Here is a 17,378-nt window from a genome sequence, read left to right as displayed (position 1 = left end):
TTGGTTGGTAGGTAGGTTGGTTGCTCAGTAGGTTGGTCGGTTAGTTGATTGGTTGGTTGGTTGATTGGTTGGTTAGTTGATTGGGTGGTAGGTTGGTTGGTTGCTCAGTAGGTTGGTTGGTAGGTAGGTTGGTTGGTTGCTCAGCAGGTTGGTTGGTAGGTAGGTTGGTTGGTTGCTCAGCAGGTTGGTTGCTCAGTAGGTTGGTTGATTGGTTGGGTGGTAGGTTCGTTAGTAAGTTGGTTGGTTGCTCAGTTGGTTGGTTGGTTGGTTGCTCATTTGGTTGGTTGATTGGTTGGTTGATTGGTTGGTTAGTAGGTTGGTTGGTTGATTGGTTGGTAGGTTGGTTAGTAGGTTGGTTGGTTGATTGGTTGGGTGGATAGTTGCTTGTTGGGTGGTAGGTTGGTTAACAGATTAACATTCTACTTTTATTCCACTATTGTGCTCGTATTATATTTAAATGTATATCCAGTTCTCCATATACTCCCAGTATGGCCATAGTATATTTTCATCGTATTCCCACTTTGGCCCTGATATATTCCCATTATACCACCAGCATTATTCCACAATCATCCCATTATAATATCATTAACACACTACCGATATATTTCCAGTAAGATTCCGCTCTCATTCCACTATGGTGCCAGTATAACTCTGATAGTCTGATCAGTAGTATATTGAGTCAATGTTCACTGGGAATGTTTAAGGAAACATGTTTAAAGACACTGAAACCTTTCTGGGAACATACTGGTTGTCGGTCACATGACCAGTTTCCAGTTTGGCGCTGAAAGTCTGATAATGGAGTTGAGATGAGGGGGGGGGGGGGTCTGAGAAGGCAAACAAAGACCTCTTTCCTCTGCTGACTGTATTCAGACTCTGCATAGCTGAGTGTCACCATGACGACGGCTGGAGAGAACCAGAGGAACCGAGCAGCAGAACAACTCAGACCCACAAACACACACTTTAACTTCTGTTAGACTCCGTTAGGCTCTGGTAGACCCTGTTGGACCCTGTTAGACCCTGTTAGACTCCGTTAGGCTCTGGTAGACCCTGTTGGAACCTGCTAGACCCTGTTAGACTCCGTTAGGCTCTGGTAGACCCTGTTGGAACCTGTTAGACCCTGTTGGATATAATATGGTTCTATAAGCTCTTTAAGATATGATGGTTTCTGACCAATCAGGGCTTAGTAGGTGAGAAGGATTTTAAATGATCTTCCAGATGTTACAGGGAGCCGGTGCAGAGAAGCTGATCCAGCAGTGACATGATCTCTTTCTTAGTTGTTGTTGGTACACGAGCTGCAGCATTCTGAATCAGCTGGAGAGATTTCAGAGACGTATCAGAGCAGCCTGATAATAAGGAGTCACAGTAATCTAGTCTAGAGGTAACAACTGCATGAACTCATGTCTCTGCATGTCTGATTTATTCAATGTCACGTAAGTGAAAAAAGGTTTTCAAATCCTGATCAAAGATAACTCAGAGATTCTTTACGGTGCTGCTGGATGCATATCATGAGATAATCTATTTCTAGTAGAATAACTACAGTTTAGTCTGAGCTCATCCAGGTTTTTATGTCTTGAAGGCTGCTTGAAGTTTAGCGAGCTGGTCGGTTTCATCTTGATCGATAGATATAATTGAGTATCATCTGCATAACAATACATCATCGTAACACATTATGGTATGTCTCTGAAGACGTTACGTTCAGATGGTCATATAGCTCCACCACTTCCCTCCATGACAACAAGAACCAGAACCAGAACCCTACGCAGCAGAAGGAGGGGGGGGGGGGGGGGGGGGCTCAGTGAGGTCGTTCTTGTTTCCACGTAACAATAAACTCTCTAGTCATAATCTAAATAAAGTTCACATCAGACCAAAGTGTTATTACAGTGTGTTATTAGTGCTTTTACTTTAAAGGATCTGAATACTTCCTGCACTGTACAGTTTGGACACATGAGAGAGGAGGCCCAGCCTGGATGTCCGACTGCAGGGGTGTAGAGAGGGGTACAAGGGGAGGATGGGGGAGTAATGGGGGTGTGAGGCCTCTTAGCATTCAGCAGAGTGCTCATTAGAAATGCAAAGCTGCAGTGTTGGAGCTGCTGGCCTGAATGAGTCGCCTTTGTCCTGTAATTGGAGATGTTTCTGTGGGAGCCACAAAGAAACCAGGGCCTCTTCACCACCATCACCTCCCTCCTCTCTCACTCACCCTGGTCTCCCTCCTCACTCGGTTGTGTAACTTGTTGTATAAAAATTCAGTTTCCAGGAAATTATCCAATTAAAGCCTCAAAGTGGAGAAACAACAGAACATCACAGAATCAGCTGTCTGAATCAACCTGGTGTTTACCTGCAGTGATGAACACCTGTTTATCATCAGATGACATCATCATCATCATCAGATGACATCATCATCATCACCATTGTGATAATACCTCTATGTTCCCTCACGATACTTCTATGTTCCCTCACAATACTTCTATGTTCCCTCACGATACTTCTATGTTCCCTCACAATACTTCTATGTTCCCTCACGATACTTCTATGTTCCCTCACAATACTTCTATGTTCCCTCACAATACTTCTATGTTCCCTCACAATACTTCTACGTTCCCTCACAATACTTCTATGTTCCCTCACAATACTTCTATGTTCACTCACAATACTTCTATGTTCCCTCACAATACTTCTATGTTCCTTCACGATACTTTTACGTTCCCTCACAATACTTCTATGTTCCCTCACAATACTTCTATGTTCACTCACAATACTTCTATGTTCCCTCACGATACTTCTATGTTCCCTCACGATACTTTTACGTTCCCTCACAATACTTCTACGTTCCCTCACAATACTTCTATGTTCCCTCACAATACTTCTGTGTTCCCTCACAATACTTCTATGTTCCCTCACAACACTTCTGTGTTCCCTCACGATACTTCTATGTTCCCTCACGATACTTTTACGTTCCCTCACAATACTTCTACGTTCACTCACAATACTTCTATGTTCCCTCACAATACTTCTGTGTTCCCTCACAACACTTCTGTGTTCCCTCACAATACTTCTGTGTTCCCTCACAATACTTCTATGTTCCCTCACAACACTTCTGTGTTCCCTCACAATACTTCTGTGTTCCCTCACAACACTTCTGTGTTCCCTCACAATACTTCTGTGTTCCCTCACAATACTTCTATGTTCCCTCACAATACTTCTGTGTTCCCTCACAACACTTCTGTGTTCCCTCACAATACCTCTATGTTCCCTCACAACACTTCTGTGTTTCCTCACAATACTTCTGTGTTCCCTCACAATACTTCTATGTTCCCTCACAACACTTCTGTGTTCCCTCACAATACTTCTATGTTCCCTCACAATACTTCTATGTTCCCTCACAACACTTCTATGTTCCCTCACAACACTTCTATGTTCACTCACAATACTTCTATGTTCCCTCACAATACTTCTATGTTCACTCACAATACTTCTATGTTCCCTCACAATACTTCTATGTTCCCTCACAATACTTCTATGTTCCCTCACAACACTTCTATGTTCACTCACAATACTTCTATGTTCCCTCACAATACTTCTATGTTCCCTCACAATACTTCTATGTTCCCTCACAATACTTCTGTGTTCACTCACAACACTTCTATGTTCACTCACAACACTTCTATGTTCCCTCACTACACTTCTGTGTTCCCTCACAACACTTCTATGTTCCCTCACAACACTTCTGTGTTCCCTCACAACACTTCTATGTTCACTCACAACACTTCTATGTTCCCTCACAATACTTCTATGTTCCCTCACAACACTTCTATGTTCCCTCACAATACTTCTATGTTCCCTCACAACACTTCTGTGTTCACTCACAACACTTCTATGTTCCCTCACAACACTTCTATGTTCCCTCACAATACTTCTATGTTCCCTCACAACACTTCTATGTTCCCTCACAACACTTCTGTGTTCCCTCACAACACTTCTATGTTCACTCACAACACTTCTATGTTCCCTCACAACACTTCTATGTTCCCTCACAACACTTCTATGTTCCCTCACAATACGTTTCCTGAATCTGACAGTAACATCTGTCTCTGTGCGCTACGTTCTCTTCCTGTCTCACTTCTGCCTGATGGAGAATCCTCACCATGAGTTATGAACACACTACATCCTCTGAAGTGTGACTTCTTCTCATTAACGGTCCTGCAGTGTGCTCTGATGAAACATTCTTTAAAACCCTGAATTTAAAGAATCTTCTTCCTCTTATTATTTTAACTACTTCATCTACTTCATCTGTCGGCAGGTTGTGAACACTGATGTTCTCTGTTGTTACTGACATCATCTGTCAGCTGATCAGAGGTCAGATTAAACACTTGTAATCCTGTTTCTGTCTCACGAGTCATGTGACCACCTCACACACCTGAAAGGTCCGAGCTGATTTCATCTTTAGATGTGATTCTTTATGTTTACAGAAAACATGAAGATAATAAAAGTCATGGGTCAAGGTGTCACATGACTCTCTTTCTGTCGGTTGCGGTGGCACTTTCAACACCTCATATCCTGAGGAGTCCAGGTCCACTTCAGGCTTCTCTGCCCAGTTGTCCTGGTTCATGAGGTCAACCTCAGGATCAGGCTGATCCAGATCCTTTGAAACCAGCATTTACTGTCTCCTGGTTTAGAATCCAGACCAGGACGTGGAGCTGAAGAGAAACAGTTAACAGAGAGACAGAGCTCTGATTCTCTGGATGACTGGAGCCGAACAAGAACAACAGCAACAAAAGACCACAACCCCCCCCCCCCCCCCTCACCCATCCCCCCATCCTCCTCCACATCCCCCAAAAAGGAGAGAGCCCATTATGTAACCCACCAGCCATCCCATTAACTGGTTCCCAGTTAAAGGAGTGGAGGAGGACTGGAGGGGGGTCACGTGGTCTAACAGGCTTGTTTACCACAACAAGGGGCGAACGAGGGAGAAACACACTGTGAAGAGATGAGAGAGAGAGAGAGAGAGACAGAGACAGAGAGAGAGAGAGACAGAGAGAGAGAGAGAGAGAGATAGACAGAGAGAGAGAGAGAGAGAGAGAGAGACAGAGAGAGAGAGAGAGAGACAGAGAGACAGAGAGAGAGAGAGAGAGACAGAGAGACAGACAGACAGAGAGAGACAGACAGAGAGAGAGAGAGAGAGAGAGAGAGAGAGAGAGAGAGAGAGAGAGAGAGAGAGAGAGAGAGAGAGAGACAGACAGAGAGAGAGAGAGAGTTTTTCCCACCGACTCATTCACAACTCTTTCACACGGCATCACCATGGAAACAAGCAGAGTGAACCAATCAGCTCCATGGAGCCGTCAAGGTGACGTCATCAGGACTAGACCGGACCAGGTCCCCAAGATGATTCTGAACAGTATTCATTGAGGTTGAAGTGAACATTCATAAAGATGAGCATTATATTGTTACATTAATATTAATCATAACTCGCGAGCCTGTCTGGAGGTCTGGTGACGCGACAACAGAACGTGTCGTAACGCAGCTGTAGCTGTCGTGAACGTAAACAGTTTACGGCATACCGTAATCCAGTCTGTGCAGTGAGACGACACGTGAAAGCAGAAACACACGTTAACTCACCGGTTAAACGCTGGAATGAAGCGGTAGTTCCGCAGCGAGACACCGACTCTGCGCAGAGAGAAGCCGGCAGCATGTTGTATCTGATCGGCCTCGGGCTCGGAGACGCGACGGACATCACGGTGAAGGGTCTGCAGGCGGTGAGGAGCTGCTGCAGGGTCTACCTGGAGGTCTACACCTCGGTGCTCACGGTGGGGAAGGAGGCTCTGGTGAGTTCTTATACATATTATAGATGTTAATATGAGAATATATATTAATACGAACCCTGGAGGTCTACACCTCACATTCATTATATATTAATATTTATAGAAGGTTGTGTTTAAATAATATAATATATTATCTTTAGCTGTCTAATAGAAACACGATTTAAAGAGTTCTGATTTTAAAGCAGCTGCTTTAAATGTGTTTACAGTCTGTCATCACAGACCGACTCACAGACTGTGTGTGTGTGTCTGTGTGTGTGTGTGTGTGTGTGTGTGTCTGTCTGCTGATGTTCTTGTGTCATAAACTGATTCTGGTAGTTTTTGGTTTGTTGACGCTGATCTTCCATCTTTTATAAACAGCTAGCACAGCTAGCTAACCTGATAGCAGTGTGATGCTAACAGCAGAGGGTTTTCTGTCCTCAGGAGGAATATTATGGGAAGCAGCTGATCCTGGCCGACAGAGACCTGGTTGAACAGGGAGCAGACGAGATCCTGAAGGACGCTGATGTGACTGATGTGGCCTTCCTGGTGGTGGGAGACCCGTTCGGGTGAGTCATGTCCACGTATCAGAACCGTAAGAGCTCCATGCAGCAGCTCCATCAGGTAACATCTCCATCAGGTAACATCTCCATCAGGTAACATCTCCATGCAGCAGCTCCATCAGGTAACATCTCCATCAGGTAACAGCTCCATCAGGTAACAGCTCCATGCAGCAGCTCCATCAGGTAACATCTCCATCAGGTAACAGCAGCTCCATCAGGTAACAGCTCCATCAGGTAACATCTCCATCAGGTAACAGCAGCTCCATCAGGTAACATCTCCATCAGGTAACATCTCCATCAGGTAACAGCTCCATCAGGTAACATCTCCATCAGGTAACAGCTCCATCAGGTAACATCTCCATGCAGCAGCTCCATCAGGTAACAGCTCCATCAGGTAACATCTCCATGCAGCAGCTCCATCAGGTAACATCTCCATCAGGTAACAGCTCCATCAGGTAACATCTCCATCAGGTAACATCTCCATCAGGTAACATCTCCATGCAGCAGCTCCATCAGGTAACAGCTCCATCAGGTAACATCTCCATCAGGTAACATCTCCATGCAGCAGCTCCATCAGGTAACATCTCCATCAGGTAACAGCAGCTCCATCTCTGTGAGTTATTAACTCCGTTGACATTTGTTGATGAGAAAGTTGCTTTTACAGTTGAACAGAGAAGTTCTTCTTCTTCTTCTTCTTCTTCTTCTTCTTCTTCTTCTTCTTCTTCTTCTTCTTCTTCTTCTTCTTCTTCCACTAAAGATTCAAAATGTTCTTTTTTAAATCACAGTCTGGATTAAACTCTTCTCAGAGTCTGTACGTTATTTGTTGTTGATGAATCTAATTATTGTCAAAGATATTCAGAGTTGTGGAACACCAGAATATATTAAAATAAATATATAACTTTATTTAAAATGCTCAGTAACACGTCTCATGTCGTCCTTTAGAGCCACCACCCACAGCGACCTGGTGCTGAGAGCAGTGCATGCTGGGATACCGTACAAAGTCATCCACAACGCCTCCGTCATGAACGCAGTGGGCTGCTGTGGGCTGCAGGTACTGACCTCATCACCTTTACCCTGAACTCTGCCTCACAGGCATAACGTCTCACCGACAGCTGTTGTTTCTGTTTTATCAACATTCACTAAATATTCTAATGCAACAATTCAAACAGAAATGTTTTTGCGTTTTCCAGATGAATTGATTTGCTGATTGACTATTTCTATTAACCTTTAATTGTTTTACTAGTTTAACTAATAAAAAACATTAAAAGTCTCAAATCTGATGAATTATGATTTGTTTTGTCATGAATCAAAAATCAACTGAATCTGTATTTATTGTCACATACAGACATTCTTTAGTGTATGAATCAAATAATAATATAATAAATAAGTAACGAATGTTTAAAACTCATCTTTACAAACAATGAATCGTTGATAAAATATTATTGATGATCAGATAATCTAAACATTCTATGAAGACTCATCAGGATGAGTTTTCTCATTAATGTGACGTGTTTATTCATTTATTCATCGTAACCACAGAAACACTTTAAACTGTGAAACAAAAGAAGTAAAAGTTCTTTAAAGGGTCAAACTTTAACTTTTCACTTTTTGACTTCCTCACACTGAAAATATATCAATATTACAATACTTTGAATATTGTGTTAGAGATAAAGACTGAACAGGGGGGAGGTGAACTCATGAGGTCCTTTGTGTTCCAGTGAGGCGGTCTGCCTGTGAGTCAGCACTGAGGGCCCAGCTGCTGCTGGAGCTCATCAATAACTGAGCTGTCAGAGCAGCCAATCAGAGCCCAGGACCCAGCTGTCCTCGCTCACTCATTAGTATCGGGAGGTTGTTAATATGCTAATGAGGGGCGGGGTATGCAAATGAGTTCTCTGCTCCCTCCACTGGGAGTCACTCCCATCAGCCCCCCCCCCCCCCCCCCCCCCACCATCCCATAATGTCTGTGTCACATGACAACGAGTTTGGTTATTGAACAGAAAGTATTGATTGAAGAGGTTTAATGTGTGTGTATGTGTGTGTGTGTGTGTGTGTGTGTAGCTGTATAACTTTGGGGAGACGGTGTCGTTGGTGTTTTGGACGGAGACGTGGAGACCAGAGAGCTTCTACGACAAGATCTGTAAAAACAGAACAGCTGGACTTCACACACTCTGTCTGCTGGGTGAGACACACACACACACACACACACACACACACACAGGTTGTGGTGCGTTCAGGGACCAGATGTCCTCTGGTCTCATCCTGCTGTTAGACTAGTTAAGGTGGACTGGCTGTATTAAGGTGGACTGAGCTCACTGAATCAGAACCTGGAGCAGCTGGACGGTGCGTTCAGGGTCTGTTTATCCAGACCCCCCCCCCCCCCCCTGCTGGTTTGTCTCAGCTGGTCCTTAATATTTATTAGAGGAAATAAAAGACCTTAAATACACAGATTCCTCCAGTAGATACATTACAACAATACTTCATACAGTACTGTGTTTGAATTGTATTTCTTTGATACGGGACATTAATGAAAACAAGATGAGAATATTAATATACGTAGTATCACTCAGGAGACTCAAATACATCAAGTACTAACGAGACGACACAGAAGCTCAGTCAACACACAGCAAGCAGACCAGGCTCCACACAATACTTTATGTAGTACAATGTAAATATGTATACTACAGTAATACTTTATGTAGTACAATGTAAATATTTACACTGAATTTGAATCAACTTGTTTCTTTCATTAAAACGTGAGAATAAAGTTTTGTTTTTGTTTTTTTCTTCCAGATATTAAAGTCAAAGAGCAGAACATCGAGAACATGATGAGGTCAGAACCACAACCAGGTCCTGGTCCAGGTCCTGGTTTATTGATGTCTTTAGCAGCTAAAATACATGATGCGTGGTTCAGCAGAGGCCTTTCATCTCCAGAAGATGCTTCATAGAACGTCATGACACGCACACACACACACACGCACACACACACGCACGCAACTATAAACCTGAACCAGTCCTAACTATAAACCTGAACCAGTCCTAACTATAAACCTGAACCAGTCCTAACTATAAACCTGAACCAGCCCTAACTATAAACCTGATTATTAACCTGAACTATGATTTCAGAGGGAAGAAGATCTACGAGCCTCCTCGCTTCATGACGGTCAGTCAGGCTGCAGACCAGCTGATCCAGATCATCCAGAGGAGGAGGGAGGAGGGGGAGGAGCTGGGTGAGCCCTCTTCTGATTGGCCGAACAGATCATACACAACTGATGTTATTTAACTCACTGATGCTAACTGTTAGCATGCTAACAGGATTACCGTGTCCCCTCCAGGTATAACGGAGGACACCGTGTGTGTGGGCGTCGCCCGGCTCGGCGCCGACGACCAGTCGATCCGCACGGCGACGCTGAGTCAGCTGATGTCATGTGACCTCGGGGCTCCGCTCCATTCGCTGGTCGTCACCGGGCGGCTCCACCCGCTGGAGGTGGACATGCTGCGAGTGAACGCAGAACCAAACGCACTGCAACACCTTCAGGAGGTGGACGCCTCCACCTTCTGCTCATAACTGATGATCAATGAGTGTGTGTGTGTGTGATGTCATCAATAAACATGGAGATGTTCAGAGAAACAGATTCATTTATTACAGTCGAAAAAAAGAGTGAAACCGGTCACATGGTTTGGTCACATGGTTTGGCACGTTAAAAAATACAGAGTGACATCAGAGTCTGGTCCCAGTAGGGGGGGGGGGGTCTGATTCATGATGAAGGCACTTACCCAGAATGCTTTGCTCCAATCTACAAAGTGCAGCGGGGGGGGGGCGGGGTCGTCACTCTGCCCGTCAACACAGACGATAAGTTTAAAAAAAAAAGTGTGTGTGTGTGGCCGGGGGGGGGGGGGGGGGGAGTCCAGTCCTCACTGCCCCACCCCGCTGGTCTGTGTGTCCTGCTGTGACTCTGGGGGGGGGGGGGGGGGGGGGGGGGGGGGATCAGAGGTCACCTGCAGCAGACTGAACCTGATTGGTCCCAGCTGTTCAGAGGGGGAGGAGCTTCTACATGTCAGCTGTGTCGATCTGAATGTAGAGCTGTCGAACTCCAGCCTGAAGAGACAGTTAGTACAACACAGTACACTTAGTACACGTAGTACAACACAGCTAGTACAATACAAGTACTACAATGTGGTGCGTTCATGTACCCGTGTGAAGAAGCCCTATGGTGCGTTCAGGTACCCGTGTGAAGACGCTCTATGGTGCGTTCAGGTACCCGTGTGAAGACGCTCTATGGTGCGTTCAGGTACCCGTGTGAAGACGCGCTATGGTGCGTTCAGGTACCCGTGTGAAGACGCTCTATGGTGCGTTCAGGTACCCGTGTGAAGACGCTCTATGGTGCGTTCAGGTACCGTGTGAAGACGCTCTATGGTGCGTTCAGGTACCCGTGTGAAGACGCTCTATGGTGCGTTCAGGTACCCGTGTGAAGACGCTCTATGGTGCGTTCAGGTACCCGTGTGAAGACGCGCTATGGTGCGTTCAGGTAACCCGTGTGAAGACGCTCTATGGTGCGTTCAGGTACCCGTGTGAAGACGCTCTATGGTGCGTTCAGGTACCCCGTGTGAAGACGCTCTATGGTGCGTTCAGGTACCCGTGTGAAGACGCTCTATGGTGCGTTCAGGTACCCGTGTGAAGACGCTCTATGGTGCGTTCAGGTACCCGTGTGAAGACGCGCTATGGTGCGTTCAGGTACCCGTGTGAAGACGCTCTATGGTGCGTTCAGGTACCCGTGTGAAGACGCTCTATGGTGCGTTCAGGTACCCGTGTGAAGACGCTCTATGGTGCGTTCAGGTACCCGTGTGAAGACGCTCTATGGTGCGTTCAGGTACCCGTGTGAAGACGCTCTATGGTGCGTTCAGGTACCCGTGTGAAGACGCGCTATGGTGCGTTCAGGTACCCGTGTGAAGACGCGCTATGGTGCGTTCAGGTACCCGTGTGAAGACGCGCTATGGTGCGTTCAGGTACCCGTGTGAAGACGCGCTATGGTGCGTTCAGGTACCCGTGTGAAGACGCGCTATGGTGTGTTCAGGTACCTGTGTGAAGACGTGGTGGGTCTGGCTGAGGATCCAGCGGCGGTCGGCGTCGGGGGCCACCAGCAGCTTTATCGTTCCGATGTAAACGTCTGTACACAGAGTCCAGAAGTGAGGATCCTGCAGGTTGTAGACTCCCTGCAGCTGCTGCACCTGAACACAACACAATACACCAGGAATTATACTAGTCCTTGACGATGACATCACCATCTATTGATCGGTGCGCCGACACACAGATCAATAAAACCTAAGGGATATTTTTAGTTGTTCTTATCAACATTAATGTTAACATCAAGTTCAATTATTATTATAAGTCTAGATCAGAACCAGCCAATCAGAGGCAGTGGAGGGCGGGTCTTATGGTGTGGGCGGGGCTTGTACTCACCCTCTGGTAACACTCGGGCAGTGCGTGGTCCAGTGAAGGAGGCGTTCGCTGCATCAGGATCCCGATGGACTCTCTGAGTAACGGCACCACGCTGAGGATAAGAGGGAACAGAGACGGACTGAGCATGTGTGAAGACGAGAGAGAGAGAGAGAGAGAGAGAGAGAGAGAGAGAGAGAGAGAGAGAGAGAGAGAGAGAGAGAGAGAGAGAGAGAGAGAGAGAGAGAGAGAGAGAGAGAGAGAGAGATATCTATATCTATATATATATCTATATATAGATATAGATATAGGGCTGCCCGCACCGAGACCCGTCCATCACCATTGATGATACTGTGGTGACGCCACCTCAGACTGCGAGGATCCTGGGTGTGACCCTGGATCTAGTAATAGTACTATTACTACTACAGTACAGTGACCAACTTCTACTTTTTCAGAACTGAACACGAGTACTGTAGAACTAGAAGTAGTACTACTACTACTACTAGTGCAGAGTAATACTAGTAGTAGTATTACTCAGTACTAGTAGTATTACTTGTACTACAGTACAGAGTGACCAACAGTTACTTTTGAACTTGAAGACTGTGCAGATCTTCTGCAGTAGTTCTGTGCGACTTGTTCTCTGCGGTGCCGTGATTCCTGCGGTCAGTGAAGGCCTCTCAGCTGACCACAGATCAGCTCTGATGACTGTTTACATCACTTCCAGCCAATCACACGCCGGCACACGTCAGCACGCTGGACCGTCACAGCTCATTAACTACTAATCACACATTCTTTACTTTAGTGGAAAACCAGCACCCACAGAACCCGCCAGGTTCCACATGGATCTGCTTCCTTCTAGAGACAGTTTCTGCTCAGAGATAATCAGCTGAGAACAGAACGTTTGCAAATGTTCCCTCAGTGGTCATTGAGGAGGTTCTAGATATATTTTTGAGAGGTTCTAGTGGTCATTGAGGAGGTTCTAGATATATTTTTGAGAGGTTCTAGTGGTCATTGAGGAGGTTCTAGATATATTTTTGAGAGGTTCTAGTGGTCATTGAGGAGGTTCTAGATATATTTTTGAGAGGTTCTAGTGGTCATTGAGGAGGTTCTAGATATATTTTGAGGGGTTCTAGTGGTCATTGAGGAGGTTCTAGATATATTTTGAGGGGTTCTAGTGGTCATTGAGGAGGTTCTAGATATATTTTGAGGGGTTCTAGTGGTCATTGAGGAGGTTCTAGATATATTTTGAGGGGTTCTAGTGGTCATTGAGGAGGTTCTAGATATATTTGAAGAGTTCTAGTGGTCATTGAGGAGGTTCTAGATATATTTGAAGAGTTCTAGTGGTCATTGAGGAGGTTCTAGATATATTTGAGGAGTTCTAGTGGTCATTGAGGAGGTTCTAGATATATTTGAGGGGTTCTAGTGGTCATTGAGAAGGTTCTAGATATATTTGAGGAGTTCTAGTGGTCATTGAGGAGGTTCTAGATATATTTGAGGGGTTCTAGTGGTCATTGAGAAGGTTCTAGATATATTTTTGAGGGGTTCTAGTGGTCATTGAGAAGGTTCTAGATATATTTTTGAGGGGTTCTAGTGGTCATTGAGAAGGTTCTAGATATATTTGAGGAGTTCTAGTGGTCATTGAGGAGGTTCTAGATGTATTTGAGGGGTTCTAGTGGTCATTAAATGTGAATCAATAAGTCGTCCTCTACACTAGAGTCACTGAACAGTTTCACGTAGTAATTATAATAACAGGAGATGAATGTCTGAAGGTGTTTACATATTTTCATCTCTCACAGTATAAATATAGAATATAATTTAACTTCTTTATTATTTTATGTGTTATTCTTGCAGGTTTTTCTTTCACACAGAGTGACCTCTTCACTGAGCTAAGAGGAGGACGAGTGAGGAAGCTTAGTTGTCTCCTTCACACTCTTTCAGATTCACCAGAGGGGCGTTCACTGACCTGTATATATATCAGAGAAATAAACGCTGCTGTTAAACACACTGACATCAACAAGAAGTGTAAACGTGCTGAGTCATGTGTGGTTTCAGGACTCATGCAGCATAGTGAACGTTGTGTCATGAACTCAGACTCGGGTGTGACGTCACCTGACTCCGATGAGGAGGGCGATCAGCATGGAGCAGATCGGGTCGGCGATCATCAGGTCGTATCTCTGCATCAGAAGAGCCGAGATGATCACGCCGACGCTGCCAAGAGTGTCAGCGATGATGTGCAGCAGGACGCCTGCAACACACACACACATACATTATATACACAGGTTCACAGTCGGGGCCGGGTCGGGTTCACAGTCGGGGCCGGGTCGGGTTCACAGTCGGGGCCGGATCGGGTTCAGTCGGGGCCGGGTCGGGTTCAGTCGGGGCCGGGTCGGGTTCAGTCGGGGCCGGGTCGGGTTCACAGTCGGGGGCCGGATCGGGTTCAGTCGGGGCCGGATCGGGTTCAGTCGGGGCCGGGTCGGGTTCAGTCGGGGCCGGGTCGGGTTCACAGTCGGGGCCGGATCGGGTTCAGTCGGGGCCGGGTCAGGTTCAGTCGGGGCCGGGTCGGGTTCAGTCGGGGCCGGGTCGGGTTCACAGTCGGGGCCGGATCGGGTTCAGTCGGGGCCGGATCATGTTGTACAGATTGTAAAGCCTTTTGAGACAAATCTGTGATTTGTGTTATTGTGTTGTACAAATAAAGTTGAATTGATTGAAAATTATTTTGATGTTTTTTTGATGTGACCTTAAGACAAACTGTCAACTTGTCATCGTTTTAAACTTCATGACGTCATGTTTCAGATGAGGGCTTTATTCTGATCCATGGTTCTGTGTGTTCCTCTGCTGCTGGCGGTGTGGTGGCGCCCCCCAGTGGTCAATGCTGCTCACAACAGCTGCTAATGCTCCAGCTCAGCTGTGATTATTGGAACATCATGTTTGTGTTTGTGATGATGAGGAAACATTATATATTTAGTGTTCATCACGTCACAAACTCTCAAGTCTTATTGCTGTGAACACATGAATATGTGTTTTATATATTTGTCATGTTACTAAGTGACCGAACTGTCTGACTGACGTTCTCTTTATCTCGTGCTGCTAGAACATGAAGTCGTGGATCCTTGAATGAGTTCCTGATTGTTAGTGTGATGTGATCAGCTCTCACCCTGAAGGATCTGTTTACTGGATCCTTTACCCGGCGTGTGAAGCTCGTCTGCAACAACAAACAGAGAAGAAACACTTTGAACTAAACAGGATTCATTTCAAGGAACATATCGATGAGACGAAGACAAAAGAACATTGTGACACGAGTCCGTTCTGTTCTACCAGAGAACACGTTTCAGACTCTCACCGTGACAGTGCGGCTCATCATGGCCTCGTCCTCCATGACTGTGTCCATGTCCACCGTGTCCTCCATGACTGTGTCCATGTCCACCGTGTCCTTCATGACTGTGTCCACCGTGTCCTTCACGTCCTTCATGTCCTCCATGTTCATCATGACTGTGTCCGTGTCCTCCATGTTTGTTCTGGTGGTCGTGATTCACACTGCCGTTAAACAGAGAGTGGCTGTGACCGTGACCTGAGAGACAGACCGGTTAGAGACATGAGGTTCTAGTGAAGAGCAGAGGGGTTCTACTGAAGAGCAGAGGGGTTCTAGTGAAGAGCAGAGGGGTTCTAGTGAAGGGCAGAGAGGTTCTAGTGAAGAGCAGAGGGGTTCTAGTGAAGAGCAGAGGGGTTCTAGTGAAGAGCAGAGAGGTTCTAGTGAAGAGCAGAGGGGTTCTAGTGAAGGGCAGAGGGGTTCTAGTGAAAGGTTCTAGTGAAGGGCAGAGGGTTTCTAGTGAAGGGCAGAGAGGTTCTAGTGAAGGGCAGAGGGGTTCTAGTGAAGAGCAGAGAGGTTCTAGTGAAGGGCAGAGGGGTTCTAGTGAAGAGCAGAGGGGTTCTAGTGAAGAGCAGAGGGGTTCTAGTGAAGAGCAGAGGGGTTCTAGTGAAGAGCAGAGGGGTTCTAGTGAAGGGCAGAGAGGTTCTAGTGAAGAGCAGAGGGGTTCTAGTGAAGAGCAGAGGGGTTCTAGTGAAGAGCAGAGAGGTTCTAGTGAAGAGCAGAGGGGTTCTAGTGAAGGGCAGAGGGGTTCTAGTGAAAGGTTCTAGTGAAGGGCAGAGGGTTTCTAGTGAAGGGCAGAGAGGTTCTAGTGAAGGGCAGAGGGGTTCTAGTGAAGAGCAGAGAGGTTCTAGTGAAGGGCAGAGGGGTTCTAGTGAAGGGCAGAGGGGTTCTAGTGAAGAGCAGAGGGGTTCTAGTGAAGAGCAGAGGGGTTCTAGTGAAGAGCAGAGGGGTTCTAGTGAAGAGCAGAGAGGTTCTAGTGAAGAGCAGAGGGGTTCTAGTGAAGGGCAGAGGGGTTCTAGTGAAAGGTTCTAGTGAAGGGCAGAGGGTTTCTAGTGAAGGGCAGAGAGGTTCTAGTGAAGGGCAGAGGGGTTCTAGTGAAGAGCAGAGAGGTTCTAGTGAAGGGCAGAGGGGTTCTAGTGAAGGGCAGAGGGGTTCTAGTGAAGAGCAGAGGGGTTCTAGTGAAGAGCAGAGGGGTTCTAGTGAAGAGCAGAGGGGTTCTAGTGAAGAGCAGAGGGGTTCTAGTGAAGAGCAGAGGGGTTCTAGTGAAAGGTTCTAGTGAAGAGCAGAGGGGTTCTAGTGAAGGGCAGAGAGGTTCTAGTGAAGAGCAGAGGGGTTCTAGTGAAGAGCAGAGAGGTTCTAGTGAAGGGCAGAGGGGTTCTAGTGAAGAGCAGAGGGGTTCTAGTGAAGAGCAGAGAGGTTCTAGTGAAGAGCAGAGGTTCTAGTGAAGAGCAGAGGGGTTCTAGTGAAGAGCAGAGGGGTTCTAGTGAAGGGTTCTAGTGAAGAGCAGAGGTTCTAGTGAGAGGTTCTAGTGAAGAACAGATGGGTTCTAGTGAGGGGTTCTAGTGAAGAGCAGAGGTTCTAGTGAGGGGTTCTAGTGAAGAGCAGAGGTTCTAGTGAGAGGTTCTAGTGAAGAGCAGAGGGGTTCTAGTGAAGAGCAGAGAGGTTCTAGTGAAGAGCAGAGCGGTTCTAGTGAAGGGCAGAGGGGTTCTAGTGAAGGGCAGAGGGGTTCTAGTGAAGGGCAGAGAGGTTCTAGTGAAGGGCAGAGGGGTTCTAGTGAAGGGCAGAGGGGTTCTAGTGAAGGGCAGAGGGGTTCTAGTGAAGGGCAGAGGGGTTATACTTGACTGCAGTGCGGTATCATAGAGCTCGGTTCTACTCAGTGATGTTCTGGAGGTTCTCCAGGTATTACCTTCCTCTCCATGTGAATGTCCGTGGCCTCCATGATGGAAAACAAAGATCCCGACCAGGTTGACGAGCAGACCTGCGACCGAGACAGGAAGCAGCCGGTCGTGATGAACGTCAGGAGGCTCCAGAGCTCTCTGACAGACAGACAGACAGGTTCATACCGGGGACAGCAGCTGTGTGTGTTGTGTTGTGTTGTGTTGTGGTGTGTTGTGTTGTGTTGTGTGTGTGTGTACCTCGACTCCTTCAGAGAAAATGAAGAAGGCTGTAAAGATGAGGAAGAGTCCATTTACGAAGCCGGCCAGAACTTCTGCTCTGACATA

At 46.5% G+C, this 17,378-nt stretch overlaps 2 protein-coding genes across 2 annotated transcripts in view; one reads left to right on the top strand and one right to left on the bottom strand.

The window, feature by feature from the left end:
- The first annotated feature begins 5,560 nt into the window (after nucleotides 1-5,560).
- dph5 (diphthamide biosynthesis 5) lies at nucleotides 5,561-9,974 on the top strand. The gene is made up of 7 exons (XM_079157560.1): nucleotides 5,561-5,819; nucleotides 6,237-6,361; nucleotides 7,298-7,406; nucleotides 8,414-8,534; nucleotides 9,146-9,185; nucleotides 9,479-9,582; nucleotides 9,688-9,974. The coding sequence occupies exons 1-7, from the start codon at nucleotides 5,685-5,687 to the stop codon at nucleotides 9,918-9,920; spliced, it is 867 nt and encodes a 288-aa protein (XP_079013686.1). The 5' UTR covers nucleotides 5,561-5,684; the 3' UTR covers nucleotides 9,921-9,974.
- A 5-nt stretch (nucleotides 9,975-9,979) lies between these two features.
- slc30a7 (solute carrier family 30 member 7) overlaps nucleotides 9,980-17,378 on the bottom strand; it is an 8,891-nt gene continuing 1,492 nt past the window's right edge. The window contains exons 4-11 of the mRNA XM_079157558.1: nucleotides 17,292-17,378; nucleotides 17,063-17,192; nucleotides 15,130-15,357; nucleotides 14,944-14,991; nucleotides 13,899-14,034; nucleotides 11,814-11,904; nucleotides 11,432-11,581; nucleotides 9,980-10,451 (exon numbers count right to left, since the gene is read on the bottom strand). The exon at nucleotides 17,292-17,378 is cut by the window's right edge and continues 1 nt beyond it. Coding sequence (XP_079013684.1) covers nucleotides 10,404-10,451; nucleotides 11,432-11,581; nucleotides 11,814-11,904; nucleotides 13,899-14,034; nucleotides 14,944-14,991; nucleotides 15,130-15,357; nucleotides 17,063-17,192; nucleotides 17,292-17,378 — 918 coding nt within the window. The 3' untranslated portion in view covers nucleotides 9,980-10,403. The remainder of the gene's footprint in view (nucleotides 10,452-11,431; nucleotides 11,582-11,813; nucleotides 11,905-13,898; nucleotides 14,035-14,943; nucleotides 14,992-15,129; nucleotides 15,358-17,062; nucleotides 17,193-17,291) is intronic.

The sequence above is a fragment of the Pholis gunnellus genome (assembly GCF_910591455.1).
Source record: "Pholis gunnellus genome assembly, chromosome: 4".
Classification (NCBI taxonomy): domain Eukaryota; kingdom Metazoa; phylum Chordata; class Actinopteri; order Perciformes; family Pholidae; genus Pholis; species Pholis gunnellus.
This window is presented reverse-complemented; position numbering and strand designations above follow the sequence as displayed.

What these genes read in the sequence shown, in the direction of transcription:
- dph5 (XM_079157560.1), top strand. Translation starts at nt 5,685, where the DNA reads ATGTTGTATCTGATCGGCCTCGGGCTCGGAGACGCGACGGACATCACG. An exon ending in CGGTGGGGAAGGAGGCTCTG is followed by an intron (nt 5,820 to 6,236) that starts GTGAGTTCTTAT and finishes TTCTGTCCTCAG; the next exon opens with GAGGAATATTATGGGAAGCA. An exon ending in TCACACACTCTGTCTGCTGG is followed by an intron (nt 8,535 to 9,145) that starts GTGAGACACACA and finishes TTTTTCTTCCAG; the next exon opens with ATATTAAAGTCAAAGAGCAG.